The following is a 21,665-nucleotide window of genomic DNA, read 5'->3' as shown; positions in this document are numbered from 1 at the left end:
CCCAAAATGAGACTTATACTCCGGAGCGACTTGTATATGTTTTTTTTTCACTTTTTTGGGCATTTTATGGCTGATGCGATTTATACTCCGGAGCGATTTATAATCCGAAAATTACAGTAGTTCATTTAGAACAGTAAATACTTTGTAGTCTAAGACATAGTAGTAAGGGTGGTGAAACGTATTAAAATAACCACCAAAATCTTGTATTTTGAATCAAATCGATGATATATCAATAATATTTGAATTTATTATTATTATTTTATAAAAAAAACTAAATGTGTACGCAAATTAATATAAATAGTATTTTTCAATAATGGCTTTCAGTACAGCAAGAGGGGATTAGCCCGATGCCTAACCATTTTGGAATAATATGTTGCAGTACCGACTTTGACCAGAGGTGGAGCAAGAGAGGAAAAGGTAAATAAAATTAGGTGCAGTACCAGATTCCGACCATGACTTTGCATACTTGTCTTCCGGGTAAGAGCAACGCTGGCGTCTGGATTGTTGACTGACGTTTCTACCACGAACCGCGTCCGCTATTTGTTTGTCCCCTGTCTGTTTTGTGTTTCCTGTTTTAAGTGTGCCCGTTTTTTCTTTTCTTTTTCTCACCTTTTCACCTGCCCACCGCGTATCTCTGGAGCTTTGCTCACACCTCTCTGATCCCGCTCCCTCTGACTACAAGCTACGCTAGCCAGCTAGCCAACCCACCGCCGGACCCTCCTACCTCCCAGCTCTGAGCCTGTAGCTGCTTGCTCTTGGCTCGGCAAACGGCTTCAACCCAACTTTCTGGCCACTTGGCTGGCGTCCTCGGGGGGAGCACCCGCTCGCTGCGAGCTCGCCGGTCGTGGCTCGGCTGTGTGCCGCCATGACACACTGGGGCGTGCCGTTTGCACGGGTACAGTTGGGAGTGACCAACACCACCACTCACTCCACCAACATCACGACTCGGTCCACTGCTGCTTCCATGCATCTCACTGCCTACCAACTTCTAGCTAACCAGCTACTAGCCATTTCTACCATTTTATCTGGATTATTCCCAGCTGCTGTCACGTCTCATCTCCTCCATGAATTATCACTTCTGCTACTCCGTGCTTCCATTCCACCAACTTCTCGTCCATTTGTCTACACTGCTGCTGATCTTCATCATCTCAACAATAATCGTCTCCCTGCTGCTGCTGCTGCTGCTGCCTCAGCTGCCAGCAAGGCTGGAATCCTCCGCCGTCGCCGCTACATCCACCGTAGCTCCGGACTATCTTTTAACCGACATTTCGGTGATGGCTCACCCATCCCCTCTTTCTGGACTACCTCTCGCCCCCCTCCGTCACCCCCACCTCCCGTACTGTCAACCTCAACAATCTCCGCTCCCCCACCCCCGCTCCTTCATCCATCTCCCTCGCACTGCTGAACTGTCGCTCCCTCGCCAACAAATCACTAGTTATTTTCGAACTGCTATTGGACAATAATTTGGATCTGCTCCTTCTCTGTGAAACATGGCAACACCCCCTGGACTATTTTACTCTCAACCAAGCCACTCCGTCTAACTACAGCTACATCGCCAAACCCCGCCTCTCTGGGCGAGGAAGTGGTATTGCTGTCCTCCATAAGCGGTCCCTACCCATCACTGAATTGGACCTCAAACTCCCATCTATTTCATCCTTTGAATATCTCGCTTTTTCCCTCCCCAACTCTACTACTGCTGTTCTTATCTACCGCCCCCCAAAGTCACATCCGTCTTTTCTTTCTGAACTCTCTGAACTCCTCACCATTGTATCCTCAGTCTCCTATCGCCTCCTACTCATCGGTGACTTCAACATCCACATCGACCAGCCAACTGCTCCACTGACGTCTGACTTGATCTCCCTTCTGGACTGCTTTCATTTCACCCAGCACATCAACTTCCCCACCCACACCAAAGGCCACACCCTGGATATAGTATGCTCCTCCTTTCCACTCACATCCAACCCCCGTCCTCTCACCTTTCCACTGTCAGATTATCTTTGCATCCTCTTCTCCGCCCCTCTACCCTCGCCTCATAATTCCACAAAACGCACCATCTCCTACCGCAACATCAAGACTGTAAACCCAATCACGCTTTGCCAGCTCTTATCCTCTGCCCTTCCCTCCGACCCCATTTCTTCCTCCCCTGATGACCTTGCCACCACGCTCAACAACACCCTTTCTGACTCCCTCGATTCCCTAGCCCCCTGGAAAACTTCCTCTGTTACATTCACTAACTCTGCCCCTTGGTACACCTCGGAACTCTGCTCCATGAAACAAACTGTCCGTCAACTCGAACGCCTCTACAAAAGAACCCGCCTCCCCGTCCATGCCGAAACCTTCAAACAACACATCTCCTCCTATCGTGATGCTCTTCTTGCTGCCAAATCTGCTTACTTCTCATCTCTCATTAATAACACCAACCGGAACCCCCGCATACTGTTCTCTACCGTAAACAAATTGCTCCAGCCACCGGTCACCAAGCCACCCTCCTCACCCGCCCTCTGTAACTCCTTCCTTGTCAACTTTAACAACAAAATCGCCCAAATCAACAGTTCTCTGACCAACACCATCAATAACTCCTCCTCCTCCCCCAAATCTCCTGCCCCCCCTTCCTGACCTCCCGCCCTTCCCCTCTCTCACTGCCTTCTCCCTTGTCGACTCCTCCACTATCCTAGACATCATTACCGCATCCAAGACAACCACCTGCTCTCTCGACCCGCTTCCAACGACCTTAACTAAGGCCTGCATCCCTGTCCTCCTCCCCCACCTCACTACCCTTTTTAATCAGTCTCTATCCCTTGGCCACTTTCCCACTGTCTATAAATTTGCAGCCATCATCCCCATCCTCAAAAAGCCCACCTTGTACCCACTCAACCTCTCCAATTACCGTCCCATCTCCAACCTTTTATTCCTTTCCAAAACCCTTGAACGCATTGTCTCCACCCAACTCCACACCCATCTCTAGTCCAACAACCTCTATGAACCCTTCCAGTCCGTATTCCGCCCACTTCACAGCACCGAAACAGCTCTAGTTAAAGTCACCAACGATCTCCTCATTTCTGCAGACTCTGGTGCCCTCAACATCCTACTACTACTTGACCTTAGCGCAGCCTTTGACACTGTGAACCAGGGCTGTGGACTCGGTCGGATTTTTGCACCGAGTCCGAGTCCGGCCTCTTGACCATGAGTCCGAGTCCGGCTGTCCATTTTTTCTGTTAATTCATGTGACTGCTTAGTCTTTATTCAAGGCTAATTTAGATCAAAATCTAAATAATTACAACAGTTTTGTGATGGCTTTGTCTTTATTAAACATATAAACGAATACAATAAACAGATACTTTCAAGTTTTAATCATTAATTACACCATTATAGCTCAGACATTTATCTAAACACAAATAATTAGTGACGACCCCTTATTTGGAAAGCAGAAAACCCATGTCGTACGGCGTCAGCACTATGTTGTTTTCAATAAAAACATGAAGAACTCACGTTTGCGTCAGTCAATTTTAATTTTTATAAAGGATTATTCTCATTTGATGTCTTTAAATTCATCCGCGTTCTGCCATTGAAGCGGGGTGCATTCAAAGACCAGTCGTACAGACGGAACACTCAGTCACTTCACCAAAACGCAACAATATAATTACGTGAGCTCTTTGCATAAACCTCGATGCCAACAAACTCCTCTTTTTGGCTACAGGCTACAAGGAGTATATATTACAGAGACTTTATACTTAATTGTGATCATCATTCATCCATCCATCCATTTTATTTTATTACTCAGGTATTTTCAAAGCAAATTAATATTGTAGCATTTATTAATTTGCTTTAACATGACAGCGCAATATAATTAAAAGCTGACACGATAGCAATGTCAAACGTGTTCATTTAAGAAAAAGCCACACACGTTTTGTGATCAAATCTTTCATAAGGAGAATGATTTGAGTGAATTGATTTTACAATCTTTATCCCCCCTCCCCACCATCTGTCACTTTGCTTGGGACAAAAGGAGCCTTCAGAACTGAAATTTCTTCTCAATTATTCATTCAAATCAATTCACTCAAATCATTCTCGTTATGAAAAATTTGATCACAAAACGTTTCCGTCTGTACCACTGGTCTTTGAATGCACCCCGCTTCAATGGCAGAACGCGGATGAATTTAAAGACATCAAATGAGAATAATCCTTTATAAAAATAAAAATTGACTGACGCAAACGTGAGTTCTTTATGTTTTTATTGAAAACATGGCGCTGACGCCGTACGACACCGTACGACATCGGTTTTTCGCTATAATTCGGTATAATTCGAGGTAGTCCACCCTCACCCAAAGTTAAGGTTTCATGGGAATATTATTGTCATAATTGTCTGGACCATATATGATAATTGTTTAATGGTAGTTCTTGATAGATCTTGAAGATGTCAAGTTATAGGTGCATAAGACTATGTTGTTCATGCATATCAAAGTCAAAGTCTGCTTTATTGTCAACATCTTCACATGCCGAGACACACAAAGACATCGAAATTACGTTTTCCCTATCCCTCGGTGACAAGACATATTACACGATAGACACACAAGTAAACAACGCAATATAAAAAACAAGAAGGCACAAACAATAAATAAGAGTAACAATGAATAATAAATATTGTTATATAGCACATATAGCACGTTCATTGTAAGAGGGGAAGGGATGTTGTGTATTTTGGGCTAACTCAAATTCCGTAGTAGAAAAACCCCGGAAGTGGGATCGGCGCATTCTGTGTTGTTGTGGTACGCCCTGTGAACGCACTGTAAGTAAGGAATAAAGCAGTTATCATTCACGTCGTTGTCCAACCTATTCTTGCTATCTAAGAACCTGGAAAATAGTAAGGATATGACATAGATCACGGGTCATTACGACGAGTTTGGTGGAGTTTTTACTGCTTCTTCCCACTCCTACCGTCCTGACTGTAACCTGACACTCTCTGGCTGCGTCTTGCCTCTTTTTTTTCATTGTCGGACTCGGTGGACTCAAAATCAGCACCGAGTCCGAGTCCGGCAAAAATGACCGAGTCCGACCGAGTCCGAGTCCGAACCGAGTCCACAGCCCTGCTGTGAACCATTCCATCCTCCTCCTAACCCTAACCCTAACCATCTCTACAATAAAAACATGGCTGACCCACAACTTTCTCAAACTCAAGAGTGACAAAACAGAGCTCCTCCTCATAGGCACTAAATCCTCCCTTAATAAAACTGGATCCATCAAACTCACCATTGACTCCTCAAGCATCACTCCCTCCCCTCTGGCACGCAACATTGGCGTTATTTTTGACCCCACACTGTCCTTCCACCCTCATGTTAGCTCAGTTGTCAAGACCTCCTACTTCCACCTCCGACGCATCGCCAAAATCTGGCACTGCCTCTCTCTCCCTGCCGCCGAATCCCTCATCCACGCCTTCATCTCATCCCGGCTTGACTACTGCAACTCCCTTCTCACTGGAATCAATGCTCATTCACTCCATAGCCTTCAACTAGTCCAAAACTCTGCTGCCCGCCTCCTTACCCACACCCGGTCCCGTGAACACATCACTCCTGTTCTCCGCTCTCTTTACTGGCTCCCCATGAAGGAGTGTATCATCTTCAAGATACTCCTCCTCACCTTCAAAGCCCTTCACCACCTGGCTCCCACTTACCTATCCGACCTCCTTGTCCCCTACTGCCCCAACCGTCCCCTCCGATCCTCCAATACTTCACGTCTGACAGTCCCAAAATCTAGACTCAAATCCTTCGGTGACAGAGCCTTCTCCTACACATCACCCCGACTCTGGAACTCTCTCCCTCAGTCTGTCTGTGACTCACCCACACTCCCCATATTTCAGTCCCGTCTAAAAACTTACCTCTTCTCCCAAGCTCATGACCTCCCCTACCCATAACTGGTTTCCTCTTCTTAATTTTATCCGATTGTTTCTTCCCCGTCCCCCTCCCCTCATGTATGTCTTTGCCTTGTTCCCTGTAAGCGTCTTTGGGTTTTTCAAAAGCGCTATACAAATTTAATGAATTATTATTATTATGAGCAGTGGAGAGCAAAATGTGTGTGAAATTCTGGCGAGAATTTCTCCTTTAGGTCATTCTGAGGACTTCTCAGGAAAATCATAGGGTGGCTTTTCTTTACCTTTTGGAGTTGATTTGGAGCAGGCGTCACCAACCTTTTTTAAACCAAGAGCTACTTCCTGGGTACTGATTAAGGAAAAGGGCTACCAGTTTGACACACACTTCTGAAATAGCCAATTTGCTCAATTTAGCTTTCACTATATGTGTTATTATTGTCATTTCCAGTTCACATGTGTGATTTTAACAAGAATAGCAAAAATACAGTCAAACCTCGGTTTTCGACCACAATCCGTTCCAGAAGGCAGTTCGAGAAGCAAATGGGTCGAATTCCGAATTATTTTTCCCATTACAAATAATGGAAAAAAAAAATTGCCCGTTCTAAGACTAAAAAAACGCCTTTTTTTAAAGCATTTCTTCATCTGCGCATTTTTGTCCAATTGCGCAACTGCAGCGCACCACCGAACGCGCAACCGTAGCGGGTCGCCGACCGCGCAACTGCACCGCGCTGGTCGCATTATTGTGACAGAGCCCTCGCTGAAATTTAGAAAATATTTTTATAGTCCTGATGTACTTTCCAAAATTTAAGTAGACCTCGGTGCGCAGGGAACTTAATTTGGTCCAATCGCGCAACCGCAGCGTGCCGGGCGCTCACTGTCGCATTGCTTTAAGAGCGTCTTTGTGTTTTAGGATGGCTTTACTGCTCCCACTTGCTTTCTTTGGAGGCATGATGAGGGGTTAGTACAATCCTCAAAGTAACAAAAATACAATAACTACGGAGTCAGTCGGTATCCAGGTCGCGCGGTCGGGTTTTCTCGGGTCCTCCCGGCTCATCTGGCGAGGTTCGACCTCCGAATTTTGTTCAACAACAGAAGCGGAAAAAAAAAAAAAAAAAAAAACGAATTTTTTGTCCAAATTCCGATTTGTTCGAGAACCGGGACGTTCGGAAACCAAGGTTTGACTGTCAAATAAATAGATGCAGCTCACTGACAAGTGCCCCTATTTGAGCTAATTTTAGAAGAGTCCTGCGGGCGACTCATGCGATCCTCACGGGCGACCTGGTACCCGCGGGGACCGTGTTTGTGACCCCTGATTTAGAGCATGACAAAATGTCCTCACTTCGCTAAAATGTCCTCACGGTGTTGGTCTATTTACTCATGCCGGTCCTCACAATGCCGCAAGTACAAACACACACACGCGCCCGCACACACACACATGCACACACACACACACAACGGACCCGCAGGTGAGGAGAAAAGTTCACGCGGACGCAAGTTCTGATGGCATACGCGTCACTATGGCATGTCCAACAAAGGCAGCGGCAATGACAATCACGGCGACTTTTGGCACAAATCATCAGCAAACACCCCGCAACCACTTATCCTCCCACCAGATGCCATTAACTGGTTTTCATTTAGCAGGCGGCAAGCTCGATCTATACGATGCGGCGGCCAGCTAAACAAAGAGAAGAGATTCAGTCAAGCGAGTAAATGAAGAGGCTAAGCGTCCTCAGCTCCAGAGGTAAATATGAGAGGACCCCCCCCCCCAACCCTCGCATTCTCCCATCCTTTGCGGCAGTAAAGAAGTGGCTGAGATGAAAGGGAGAGGTGCGCCTGAAAAAGATGTTACATGAATGCTGGACCAGTAATCAGCAACATCGAAAGCAGTGGGGTTTGACAGCATTCTTCCTTGACATTGACACATTTGCATATCTAATGACAAGCCAACTGCCGCAGGTAAAGCACAGCACTGCATGCAAATGAGCGCCTATCGCATTCAGAATGCCGTTCCGTGTGCGACGCCAGGCGTGATTCTACGCTGTGGCGTGTGTGGCGCCAGTATAGCGCACAGGACAAAGAAGGCGAGGGAGAGGAAATGAGCCGAGAAAAGCGCTGACGGTGAAAGACAGGACGAGCGCGACGGCGGCCGTCCTTTGTTTGGTCGACAATCTGCAGTGAATGTTGACTACGAAAAGCACTCACTTCTTTCTATTGAAATTCTATGATTTTGGTGGACCAGAAGTTTTTTGGGCAACTATTTACTGTCCAGGGGCGGGCAGTTCGGGCAATTACGCCTTCATTACTGCAGATTGGCAACAGATTACATCATACATAGCTCTAATGTCAAGAGAGAGTGAAAGAGTGAAAGAAAAAAAGGAACTCCGACGCTAACCGCGAGCGGCGGTGTTTCGTTTCTCAAAAGAAAATAACAGAGGCCTCTTTGCAAGGCCGAGAGGGAGCCAGCAGTGGTAAACACATCCCTTTTGGACTCACGGGCTGTCGTTGCCAACACGCACGCGCACACACACACATACACACACACCCAGAGACCCAAAGTTGGGACAGGAGCCCTCTGTTTTGGCAGGACAACACACCTGTGCCTGAACCAAAGCCCAGAGATAAACGTGTCCTGATCAATTTCAACCGGCGCTCTGAATCAAAATAATAACAAGTAAAGGAGCTGAAGCAAAATCTCAGCCATGACGTTTTCCCCACAGGAAATGAAAGACAGAAGAGATTAAGCCACTTAACAGCCAGCCAACCTGACCCTCTCATTTGTTGCCACCCACGTCAGGCCAGGCTCGGCTATTTAAAGCCATACACACACAAAGTCACAGATACGAGAGTAGAACGTGAGAATGGTGAGCCCATGTGGACAAAATAATACTGGCACGTCACAGTCACAAAATGTGTATGTAAAAAAAATAAAATAAAAAAATTAAAAATCTGAAAAGGCTTCAGCACTTGACGGAAAAGGTAAGCCATGCTCATAAAAATCCTTCATCATCATCATCATCATCATCATGGGAAGTGAGTCTTTGTTCCTTTGTTTGGTTGCTGGGCAAGTGCTGGAGCTAGGTTACGAGCCCGGCAGATGATGAATTAGCCTTTAAATTTCCTGCCCGAGCTCTTCTTTTATTTACAGTTCTGGTCAGCTGCCCGTTCACAAGGAAAAGACACCAAAGGCGGCTTCTTATAGGATTGCCACGTAAAATGAGATTCTCACTCTTGTCGTCTTCTTGGGGAAAGATTGATGTAGATGTGAGGCAGAACAGATGCTCATTTGATGGGGAGTCAAACAAATGGCAGATTTTCAACAAATAGCTTGCCAACACATCTGTGACATGCTTTTAACTCAACATCGGCGTTATAAACTGCAGGGCGTGGATGAGGATTTAATTATTAATTAAACCTCAATGACATGACGCATAGGAAAAAGACGTAAACCATCGACGATTGTCTGCTTTAGAGAAGTTAAACACCACACACCACATTGCAAGGAATCAAACGCATCATATGGACGCATCGGTAGAAGCAGACAGTGAATGAAAACGAGAGTATTATGCTACCGATTCTGAAAAACTCATCCAGGGCGCAATCGATTCCTGCTCGGCGGCCAGCGCACGGAAAGACAGCATTTAGCCACTCGCGTATGATGTTGCTGTGCAAGCTGTGGATTTGGCTGATCGTTACAAAATTGTTATGGGCATATATACTATCGAACCAAATAAAACATGATTCTGGCAACATTTGTTGGACGATGCATGAAAATGTGTTGACAGAAAAGTCAAGATTTAAGCCTGTCTCTCTGGAATTCCCCTAGATAATATTTCAACTCTTGGGTATCAATGAGCTTTTGGGCTCTAGACCTGACGCTCCACGCTTGACTATTTTGGACACGACGAGGCGATGAAGATTCATCGCCTCAATAAAGGGATCTGAGGCCAGAGATCTGGCGGAACAGAGTGCTCATCATGCCGGTTCGGCAAGTTACCGGCGACTCTTAAACGTCTTGTATTTCAACAGGAGGACTTCTCTTGCCCCTTCGAGCAATTAATCACCGCAAGGCCATTTGTCAAAAAGCTAAAGCGATACCCCCGCTCAGCTCCAGTTACAATTGGCTGCTTCCTGCTTTCTGCGAAAACATAGTGAAGCCCCTTTGCTTTGGAGCAAAGTAGAGAAAAAAATGGGCTGCTGGTACATGTGCTGTAAACAAATCAGAAATGTGCCACAATGAGCAATTTCCACATAGCCACATGCGGCACCTTTTATACAAATATTTGGGAGGAGGCATTTGCGAGTCATGATGAACCAACTGAACGGACAGGACCTATTGAGGTCGACAGGATTTTCATTAAAAATCTATCAGAAAGAAAATCTGTTGAGAAAATGCAACGAGAAGCTGCTGTTTTGGTTAGCAAATTGTATTGGCAGTTAACAATGTAAGGGAATAAGAACAATTGATTATAATACTGTGTCATGTAGAACTAAAGGAAGCCTCTTATGAAGGATGGGAATCCACCATCGGGCAACCGATGGCAGCACGGCGCGTACACAAGGCATGGTCCTTTATTTGAGGAACAACAGTACAATGACATCATCGCTGCAAAACGAAAACCATCTGTGGCCGTGAGGAGCAGATGATGATGAAAGTGGATGTCATACGCTCTTGCTGACACAACCATGCCATAAACCTTTGCTGAACTTTGCTCGTGTGACCTCCCCCCGATGAGAAATCACACTCGTGTCAACACACACACATATGCACAAAGACAGATACAGGATCAAAGACACAATTTTTGACATTTTCTTGAGTTCTTTCCTGCAACCGCAAAGCCAAATGAGGGCCTACCTGGCGTGCGGGACGTCGATGCTGGAAGAGACAACCTTGCGCTTTTGCTCCAGCAGGGACACCGAGCGGCAAGCATCCATTCGTTTGCCGTTTGTCTCGTGGCGGTCGCCCTCCGTTGCCTCGGGGTCGTCCACCTTGTGCCCGTTAACAGAGCTCTGAGTGGGTGGGTGTTTGTGGGTCGGGGGTATGGAGGGGGAAACACAGACAGTCAGGTCTCGACGGAGCGAGGGCTTCTCAAGTGCACGTCAGATTTGCAAGGATTCAAAGGCAAACGGGCAGAAATACCAAAATAAGCATTGTGCAAGGTGGCAAAGCAGATGTCTGGGTCGCCCGCTAATTCCCAATCCGCCTTAAGCAAGGACAGTGTGAATGAGGGCCAATACGTCTGTAGTTGTAAGCGCAACCTATCATGGCACCTTTGCACCTTCAAAAGCCTTTCAACGCAACGTGGAGCTACAAACGGCGGCTCTTCGCAGCAGCAAGATGGCTGATGCTCCTGCTCCTTTGTTCCATGCGGCTTGTGACATTCCCCACACAGGAAATTGTCTGAGAACTTTCCTTCTACTCTCCACATGTGAGCCAATTCTCAAGTGGACGACAAGCACATAGTCTCCTTTGACTTTGCCGATAATGGACACATTTTGATGGACATTTTCTCACAGAGTTTGACCTTATTGATGATGAACCACCGAGCGAGACGTTTTTTCAAAGTTGTACTTTTTAAATTCTGAGATGATGGACAATGCCTTACATTTTCTCGACTTGTATCTAATTTCTGTGATGACACGCCATTACAAAATGTTCTCCTTGAGTCCCACTTGTGTGACGGCGCCCGACATTTTCTTGTTTTCGGTTGTATTTTGTTAAGGATGGGCCAGTTAAACATTTTCTCATTGTTTAAATCTGTGAGAAGCAACACAAGCTACCGTTTTTTTCCGTGTATAGTGCGCCCCCATGTATAGTACGCACCCCTAACAATGGCATGCTGATTCCTGGAAAAAAGCTTGTACCCATGTATAATACGCACCCAATTTTTATGAATTTTTTTTAAAATTTTTTTTTTTTTTTTTTTTTTTTAAGTCCCAAAGATCGTCACACACGCAGGGAGGCAATGGGTCCCATTTTTAAAGTCTTTGGTATGGTCTTAACTAGGCTGGATGTCATTTTTTTTGTTGGCGTTGATTTCTCCGACTGCCCCTAAACGCACCACCGCGCTCCGTGCGCAGGGGAATGAGGCGGCTCTGTATGGGAGATACGTTGAAGAGGAATAAAAACAACCTTGGAAACCAAAACTTGCCCCTCGTCGTGACTCGGAGCCGCAACAAATGTTTCGGATTTGTGTAGGGTACATTGTGACAGACGGCAAACTAGCAGGTGATCGAGCGAGCGTCTGATACAAGAGCATTGCGGTCGTATGGAGCGTGTTTGAAATGAACAGCAGAGACGAAAGGAACAAGGCAAAGTGTTGTGAAATAAAATATTACCTGTAATACGCATTTTGTTATTTGCTGATTGAAACTGCTAATTAAACTGTGAATTGAAACTAATAGGTGGAGAACTGAACTCTCGCTCTTTATATAGCTGACGTGTCTTGCGCAACCGTTCTGCGCATCTGTAATGGCGGCCTCCGTATGACGTCCGGTCCGCGATGGAGATTAAAAAACAAACAATATTTGACAATAACACACCATCGAGGATTGCACCATCGCATCAAACGATGTGTCGTCAATTATGGATTTTACTAAGTGTGTTGGGCAGGATGGCTGAATGCGATGCGCGATTGACAACAAACAAGAAGAAAGGTGAGTTTTATTTCGGGGGAGATTTGTCATGTCTCGTCCCCAGTTTTGCTATGTGTCTAGGTTGCCATAGTTTCTGTTCGTGTCACCCCGCTCTTCCTGTGTCACCTCAATCGATGTAACGTGTTTTGTATTTAAGTCCTGTCTGCCCCTCGCTCACCGTTGGATCATTGCATGTGTTACTGTCATTCTGTTCCTGTCTTTGGTAATGTCACCCTGTCTTTTTGTTCCACGACTTTGTCGGTCAGTCCTGTTGTTGGTTTTGTTGTACCATGACTTTATTTTAAAAAAAAAAAAAAAAAAAAAAAAAAAAAATTAAAAAAAAAAAAAATTAAAAATTTTTTTCTTTGTACCCATGTATAATACGCACCCCAGATTTTAGGACAATAAATTAGTAAAATATTGCGCACTATACACGGAAAAAAACGGTATTCTCAATAAAAGCCACAGCATCCCTTCCATACGCGACTCATTGCTGCTCCTGAACAAAGACAATCTCCCACCACCCATTGCAATCGTCACGCCTCTTTTGTCACGCTGCCAAATCACAAGCATGCTGTCAACAAGTGGCTATGAACGCGCACGCGTGCATGCACGCACACGCCCTCCTGGTTTGCTTGGCAATGCAGGCACGGTGCCAAGCGCTAGGATTCCTCAGAGGATGCCACCTGCTGCCGACCCGGGGTTGCCCGCTTTGTTGGGCGGCACAGCTGCGCCCAGGTGGCGGCCAGCGTACACCCGCAACGAACGTCCCTGTTTAAAAAAGCAACTTGACACACACACAGAGCGCACACACACAAGCCTCTGTTCATTTTACGGCTTGTTTTTGACCTCGGAGGGACACTTGTGTCCATTGTGCACGGCTAACCACTGTGGACATGACACACATGGAAACAGACACATGGGCTATTTTGTTTCCTGAGGTTACAAACGTAAACACAATGAAGCTAAAGTTGAACAATTTGGGGCTTTGAGCAAAAACACGCCTCATAAGTACGCCGTACAAATGATTAGTTTGTCCTCACGTTCTACAGGAGCCCGATCATAATAATAATAATAAACTAGAATTTTGCAATTTCTGGAGAAATTGCGTGTGAAGGCGAAATGTATGAATAACTTCTTCGGGGAATGCTGCCGAATGATGTTGAAACGTGTTGAATTACTTGAGAAATGTAGAAAATTTGGAGAATTTGTGGTGAATTTCAAAATAAAAGATGTGAAGTTTTTGGTAAATTGTGGAATAGGTAGAAAAATGATGAATAGTTGAAAGTTGGAATGGGTTGAATCGGTTGAAAAATGTAGAAATGAGAAGGGGAAAGGAAATATAGGAGAATTGGGTGTGAATTTCAAAATAAAAGATGTGAAGTTTTTGGGAAGTTGTGGAATAGGTAGAAAAATGATGAACAGTTGAAAGTTGGAATGGGTTGAATCGGTTGAAAAATGTAGAAATGAGAAGGGAAAAAGGAGATATTGGAGAATTGGGTGTGAATTTCAAAATAAAAGATGTGAAGTTTTTGGTAAGTTGTGGAATAGGTAGAAAAATGATGAACAGTTGAAAGTTGGAATGGGTTGAATCGGTTGAAAAATGTAGAAATGAGAAGGGAAAAAGGAAATATTGGAGAATTGGGTGTGAATTTCAAAATAAAAGATGTGAAGTTTTTGATAAGTGGGAAGTTGTGGAATATGTAGAAAAATGATGAACAGTTGAAAGTTGGAATGGGTTGAATCGATTGAAAAATGTAGAAATTAGAGTAGAAAAACGAAATTTTAGAGAATTTTGGTTGAATTTCAAAATAAAAGATGTGAAGTGGGAAGTTGTGGAATAGGTAGGCAAAAGATGAACAGTTGAAAGTTGGAATGGGTTGAATCGGTTGAAAATTGTAGAAATTAGAGGTGAAAAACGAAATTTTGTGAAATGTCGAATGTGCCATTAAGAATGAATGGGGAAAAATTTGTCGGAATTTTGGGAATTTTGCGAAAACGGAAAATCTTCGGAACAAGCGCTCACGTCGAGAATATTTGGAATACGTCAAAAGTGGAATGGAGTGAATCGGATGAAAAATGTGGAAGAAGAAGCGGGACAAGGAATAGAATATAATAATAATAAAGTGAATGGAGTAGAATAACATATGTGTGAAGGCCTTCGCCTTCACACAATTATATTTATAACTCACTTTATATTCGGGGGAATCTCAAAGTGCTACATGGCAGATAAAAAACAAGAAAACAAAACAAGGACAAGTATAAAACAACTGGACGACAACCAAGATGTGAGAGAAATTACGGAAATGCTAAGAGGTGATTTTTAAATCCCGTTTTGAAAGAGTCAGTGGATTGGGGTGCTCTTAGGTGGTCGGGGAGGGAGTTCCACAGTGTAGGGGCTGTATGGCAGAAGGCCCGGTCGCCCATGGTGCGCAGCTTGGTTTTAGGAACGTGGAGAAGGTGTGAATTGGATGAGCGGAGGCTTCGGGTGGCAGGTTTTGGGGCAAGGAGTTCTTTGAGGTATGGGGGAGCATGTCCGAGGATACAATGGTGAGTGAGGAGGGCGATCTTATAATCAATTCGGAATTTGATGGGGAGCCAGTGCAGAGAACGGAGGATGGGTGTGATGTGATTGCTTTTCCGTACCCTCACCAGGATCCTAGCAGCGCTGTTTTGAATGTACTGAAGGCTCTGGAGGCTCTTGCTAGGGATCCCGATGAGGAGTGCGTTACAATAGTCTAGCCTTGAGGAGACAAAGGCGTGGACAAGTTTCTCAGCATCCGTCATGGTAAGTGTGGTGCGGAGTTTGGAAATATTTCTGAGGTAAAAGAAGGAGGTTTTGCAGATGTGTTTTATGTGTGACTCTAGGATGAGTTGAGGGTCCAGTTTCATACCCAGGTTGGTGACAGTGGCTGAGAGGGGAATAGTGAGACCGGCGAATAAGATGCTTGTTATTGGGCAGGTATGGATTTGATGGGGAGTGCCAATTAACATGGCTTGGGTTTTGTCACTGTTAACTTGCAGGAAGCTGAGATTCGTCCACGCCTTTATCTCCTCCAGACACAGGGAGAGGATGGATGAGGGAGATGGAGAAGGCTGGGTTATGGAGGGCGGGGGGTCAAGTTTGAGGTATAGCTGGGTGTCGTCCGCATAACAATGATATGAGATGCCGAACTTCCTGATTATATTGCCAAGGGGTAGTATGTAGAGAGTGAAGAGGGTAGGACCGAGTACAGATGCCTGGGGGACACCGGAGGTGACAGTGTGAGTGTCAGATTTTTTCCCCTCTCAGGGGAACGTACTCGGTCCGGTTCGAGAGGTAGGACTGAAGCCAGGTTAGAGCAGTGCCAGACAATCCAGTGGAGTGAAGTTGGTTAAGGAGGATATTGTGGTGGACAGTGTCAAATGCAGCGGACAGATCCAACAGGATGAGAAGTGACGGGGAGCCTGCATCGGCAGCCATGAGAAGGTCGTTGGTGACCCTAACAAGTGCTGTTTCAGTGCTGTGGCCAGAGCGAAACCCGGATTGAAATTTCTCAGCGATGTTATTGCGGGTAAGATGAGTGTGAAGTTGGGCAGCTACCACTTTTTCCAGAACCTTGGAGAGGAACGGGAGGTTAGATATTGGTCTGTAGTTGGCAAGGTTGTCCGGGTCAAGTGAGGGTCTTCAGTGCAGGGGGTACAGAGCCAGACTGGAGTGAGAGGCTGATGACATTGGTTATTAGGGGACTAATGGCTGAGGTTTGTTGTTTAATGAGGCCTGTGGGGGAAGGGTCCAAGGCACATGTGGAGGGTTTCATCTTTTTGATGATGTCCTCTACCTCCGACTGCAAGATAGGGGAGAAGCAGCGGAGAGGCTGGACTGTCCCGGGTGGAAGGAAGGGGGGAGGAGGTGAAGTGGTGGGGCCAGAAGAGGAGAGGAGCTGGGTGCGGATGTTGTCAACCTTAGCGGTAAAAAAGGTCATAAAGTCATTGGACACTACCTCTGAGGATTCTGTTGGAGTGGTGTGATGGGGTTTGAGAAAGTGGTTGATGGTTGAAAAGAGTTGTTTTGAATTTCCAGGGGTATTGTTTATGATATTGGAATAGAACTGGGCGCGTGCAGTCCCAAGGGCTTTTGAGTAGGCCTTCTGGTGTTCTTTGTAGGCCTGTTTGTGCACGGTCAGTCCTGAGGCTTTAAGACGACGCTCCAGGATGCGCCCAGTTGACTTCAACAGACGCAGCTCACTGGTGTACCAGGGGGCTGAGCGTGAAAAAGTGACTGTTTTGGTTTTTTGGGGGGCGTGGATACTTAGAAATATGGCCAAAGAGTTATTGTAATGGTCCACTGCCTTGCTGACCGATGTAAAGGTTGCAGAGGAGGAGGAGAGAAACTGGAGGTCCTGTGCTATAGTGTCTTGGTTGATGTTTTTGAAATTTCTGAATGAGATTTGCCGCTTGGGTTTGGAGTGGGGGCGTGGGAAAGGAAGTTCCATTTGAATAAGTTTGTGGTCAGACACACCGACCTCGTGAACTTGCAGGTTGCTTATGGCCGATGAGGAAATTACAAGGTCAAGTGTATGCCCTTTGTCATGTGTGGGGACATTTACATGTTGGGTGAGGTGTAAAGAATCCAATAGTTGCAACAGATCAGAGGCAGGGGGGCGGGAGGGGGTGTCGACATGGATGTTAACATCACCCAATATGATTAGATTAGAGGAAGTGGAGGTACAGAGGGTAGTGAGTAGATCATGTAGTTCTGGAAGGAAAGAGGAGTTTGGTTTAGGAGGGCGGTAAATAAGTAAAACTGTGATAGGATATGGAGGTTTACATTTGAATGCAAGGGATTCGAATTAGGAGTGATCAGGTAGAGGGGGGGGGGACAGCTCTAGATCAAGACGGTGGAGTACAGCCAGGCCACCGCCACGGCCAGTGCTGCGAGGTTTAGTTATGTATCTATAACCAGAGGGACAGGCTTCATTGAGGGATTGATAGACATCCGGTGGTTGCCAGGTCTCAGTCAGGCACATTATGTCTAGGCCTTTGTCCAGGATGAGGTCGTGAATAAATGATGATTTACGGGTGAGGGCTTGGATGTTGTGGTGTTGTGGCTGTGGGGCTGTGTTTAGGTAGGGGGCGAAGTAGAGAGAAATCCACTCCACGTTTTCTGTGCCACATGCAGTGCAGTCCACTCTGTGTGGGAGTGAAATCTGTTAGGGTTTGCAGAATATCTTCATCGTATGATTATGTTGGAATGCAACCTGTAATAATTTAACTAGTTTGTCCTGTCTAGACAAAATTAGTTTACCAAAGTGCTAAGATCCTTTCAACTGATTGACTAGACCAGGGGTGGGCAAACTTTTTGACTCGCGGGCCGAACTGGGTTCTAAATTTGGACCGGAGGGCCGGACAAGGAGCAGATGGACGTAGGCGTTGTGTGAAGTCATATAAGCGACCTGTAAAGGTCATTGCATAAAAGATCTTGGCCTTTAGTAGGTAGTAAAGCATGGATATTCCAAACATTTTTTTTGAAAACAAATGCATTTATTAACAGCATTAAAAAAATAATAATTCACTAAAAAACTGCTATCAGTGATTCTCATAAAATACGACACTGTTATTATGAATAACAATCTCCATCACTTCAGTGCCTGCAGGTCAGATTAATGAAAGATGTTTATCTTATGAGATCACATCAAACGGCAAACATTCTGACCAAATATATCATCTTGAAGAATCGGTGAAAGCATACATCCAAATAAAGTAATCAAAACAGCAACACGGTGAGGGGTATCTGAAAATCAGAGCAGAGTTTTAACTCGCAAACACCTGGTAACAGAGGTGAGGAAACGGGAAAGACCTCCTTAAAGTAAGCCTTGAGAACTTTACAGGTTAAGATTAGTCGCAAATAGGTGGTGCATCAATGTCCTTGAGCATCCTGCATTGTTTGAAAATGAGAATGGTCGCTAGTTTCAATCCCTGCTATGTGTACAAATCATATTCAAAATGCATTTTTTTACAATAAACTTGAGAGCCTCCCGTTCATTTTCAGTGGGAACAGTGTTGTTGGTCTCCCTTTTTTGCTAGTGCGTCATAGTCTGGAGTAAAATTTGTTGTGGCAATTCTTAGGCGAGATCCGAGGTGTTGGTCCGTTTACCTTGATCTGTGACGGGTTGATGTTGATGTGGCTGAACGTCACGTCGCGTACGTCGAGCCAAATTGTCCACTCTTTTTTAACATTCGGCACTCACTTCTTTTTTTCGGGCCACTCATTTTAACGGAAGGATTCCAGGGGAAGGTTTGTGGGTGGCTTTAGCGCAAAACTGCATCTGAAAGCTCAGCGCGCGAATTATGAGAATGATGTCGTCAAAGCCCACGCTCTAAATTCGGGACTGATACGAATAGAGCGAGAGTGCGCCAAGTCCGTACTACGGAGTACGTACACGCACTTGTGAGTGTGCACCGAGCTTTCTGACACGGCTTCCGGTAGTAAATGCGCAGGCGAGCGCTTCGCCATCTACTGGGAAAACGCAGTCATTGCAGGCAAAATGACCAAAAAAAAAAGTTTAATAATACAATTTGTTCAGGGTTGGCGGGCCGGATTAAACGGTCCCGTGGGCCGGATGTGGCCCGCGGGCCGTAGTTTGCCCACCCCTGGACTAGACGCAGAGGAAGCAATCAAAGTTGCTTTGTTTACAGAAGGTCGTAAAAGGCCCCCTGCTATGCTTTGGTCAGCAGGGGAGCGTCTCCACCCTATCCTGTATGTTCCCACACCCCCACTTTCAACCCCACTCTGTTTCTCTCAATAAATAAGCACCTGACGAGGCCTGAGTCAGACTTCATTCGACCATCGCTGTAAGCACAGCGACGAGTGAACTCTCCGCCTGCAGGTGTCTAAAATGACTTGCTTGACTCCTGTGTGGTTCTTGCAAAATAAGTTAGAGTGAGCACCACCCTAACAAAATCCACTCCGTGTTGGGGTCTGTTCCGTGCTGGAGAAATTAACACTCCGTGTTTTCCCGGCAACCCAGTGTTCGTCTTGTGTCGGAGTCCGCTCTGTGTAGGAGTGAAGTCCCCACCATGTTTTCCAGGCCACCTGGAGTACCGCAGCCCCGCATGGTTGCTACAATAAGATCCAAGTGCGCCAGGTATCTTATGACGTGTTGTACATGCGACGGGGTGTCGGGCGGAGGAGGAGCAGATGAATGGGACAGTGTTATGGACGGGTTGGGAGAAAACAAAGTTACGACGGGTGCTTCTGTGGATGTAACGTGGTCTGCAGAGAAGTCCGAGTTGTTTGATGACTGAGACACACCCTGGAATGGTGTGATTACTCAACTCCAGCAAGCGGGGGATGGAGTAAGTTAACATAGTGCCGGTTGGAGAACACTGAACTTGAGTGTTAGCCATTGGCTAGGCTAGCCAGGATGCCTTGGCGGGGGGTGTGGGGTGGCCGCGCCGTAGTAAGCAGCCGGCTCTGTGGAGGTTCGCCGCGGTCCAGGCGCACTGCACACTAAAACTAGAAGCTAAAAATTAAACTTTAATAATGGCTAAAAAATAAATACCGTTTTTTTCCGTGTATAGTGCGCAAAATTTAACTAATTTATTGTCCTAAAATCTGGGGTGCGTATTATACATGGGCACAAAAAAAAAAAAAAAATTTAATTTTTTTTTTAATTTTTTTTTTTTTTTTTTTTAAGAAAGTCATGGTACAACAAAACCAACAACAGGACTGACCGACAAAGTCGTGGAACAAAAAGACAGGGTGACAGTACCAAAGACAGGAACAGAATGACAGTAACACATGCAATGATCCAACGGTGAGCGAGGGGCAGACAGGACTTAAATACAAAACACGTTACATCGATTGAGGTGACACAGGAAGAGAGGGGCGACGCGAACAGAAACTATGGCAACCTAGACACATAGCAAAACTGGGGACGAGACATGACAAATCTCCCCCGAAATAAAACTCACCTTTCTTCTTGTTTGTTGTCAATCGCGCATCGCATTCAGCCATCGTGCCCAACACACTTAGTCAAAAAAATCCATAATTGACGACACATCGTTTGATGCGATGGTGCAATCCTTGATGGTGTGTTATTGTCAAATATTGTTTGTTTTTAATCTCCATCGCGGACCGGACGTCATACGGAGGCCGCCATTACAGATGCGCAGAACGTATGCGCAAGACACGTCAGCTATATTAAGAGCGAGATATGTTTTCTTCCTATTAGTTTCAATTCACAGTTTAATTAGCAGTTTCAATCAGCAAATAACAAAATGCGTATTACAGGTAATATTTTATTTCACAACACTTTGCCTTGTTCCTTTCGTCTCTGCTGTTCATTTCAAACACGCTCCATACGACCGCAATGCTCTTGTATCAGACGCTCGCTCGATCACCTGCTAGTTTGCTGTCTGTCACAATGTACCCTACACAAATCCGAAACATTTGTTGCGGCTCCGAGTCACGACGAGGGGCAAGTTTTGGTTTCCAAGGGTGTTTTTATTCCTCTTCAACGTCTCTCCCATACAGAGCCGCCTCTTTCCCGTGCGCGCACGGAGCGCGGTGGTGCGTTTACGGGCAGTCGGAGAAATCAACGCCAACAAAAAAAATTACCGTTTTTTTCCATGTATAGTGCGCCCCCATGTATAGTACGCACCCCTAACAATGGCATGCTGATGCTGGAAAAAAGCTTGTACCCATGTATAATACGCACCCAATTTTTATGATTTTTTTTTAATTTTTTTTTTTTTTTTTTTTTTTTTTAAGTCCCAAAGATCGTCACACACGCAGGGAGGCAATGGGTCCCATTTTTAAAGTCTTTGGTATGGTCTTAACTAGGCTGGATGTCATTTTTTTTGTTGGCGTTGATTTCTCCGACTGCCCCTAAACGCACCACCGCGCTCCGTGCGCACACGGCGGCTCTGTATGGGAGAGACGTTGAAGAGGAATAAAAACACCCTTGGAAACCAAAACTTGCCCCTCGTCGTGACTCGGAGCCGCAACAAATGTTTCGGATTTGTGTAGGGTACATTGTGAGACAGCAAACGAGCAGGTGATCGAGCAAGCCTTGTCTGATACGAGAGCATTGCGGTCGTATGGAGCGTGTTTGAAATGAACAGCAGAGACGAAAGGAACAAGGCAAAGTGTTGTGAAATAAAATATTACCTGTGATACGCATTT

General features: G+C 45.6%; 1 protein-coding gene across 4 annotated transcripts in view; it reads right to left on the bottom strand.

Annotated features, from left to right (window-relative positions):
- znf704 (zinc finger protein 704) overlaps positions 1-21,665 on the bottom strand; it is an 80,712-nt gene that overhangs the window by 52,280 nt on the left and 6,767 nt on the right. For all 4 annotated transcript variants that reach the window (XR_009710601.1, XR_009710600.1, XM_061266626.1 and 1 more), the window contains exon 2: positions 10,716-10,870. Coding sequence is in view for 2 of the 4 variants with exons in the window: in XM_061266626.1 (XP_061122610.1) it covers positions 10,716-10,870 (155 nt within the window). In the remaining 2 variants the exon portion in view is untranslated. The remainder of the gene's footprint in view (positions 1-10,715; positions 10,871-21,665) is intronic.

This window comes from Syngnathus typhle, linkage group LG20 (assembly GCF_033458585.1).
Source record: "Syngnathus typhle isolate RoL2023-S1 ecotype Sweden linkage group LG20, RoL_Styp_1.0, whole genome shotgun sequence".
Classification (NCBI taxonomy): domain Eukaryota; kingdom Metazoa; phylum Chordata; class Actinopteri; order Syngnathiformes; family Syngnathidae; genus Syngnathus; species Syngnathus typhle.
The sequence above is the reverse complement of the archived record's forward strand: the minus strand, read 5'-3'. Positions and strand labels throughout refer to the sequence as shown.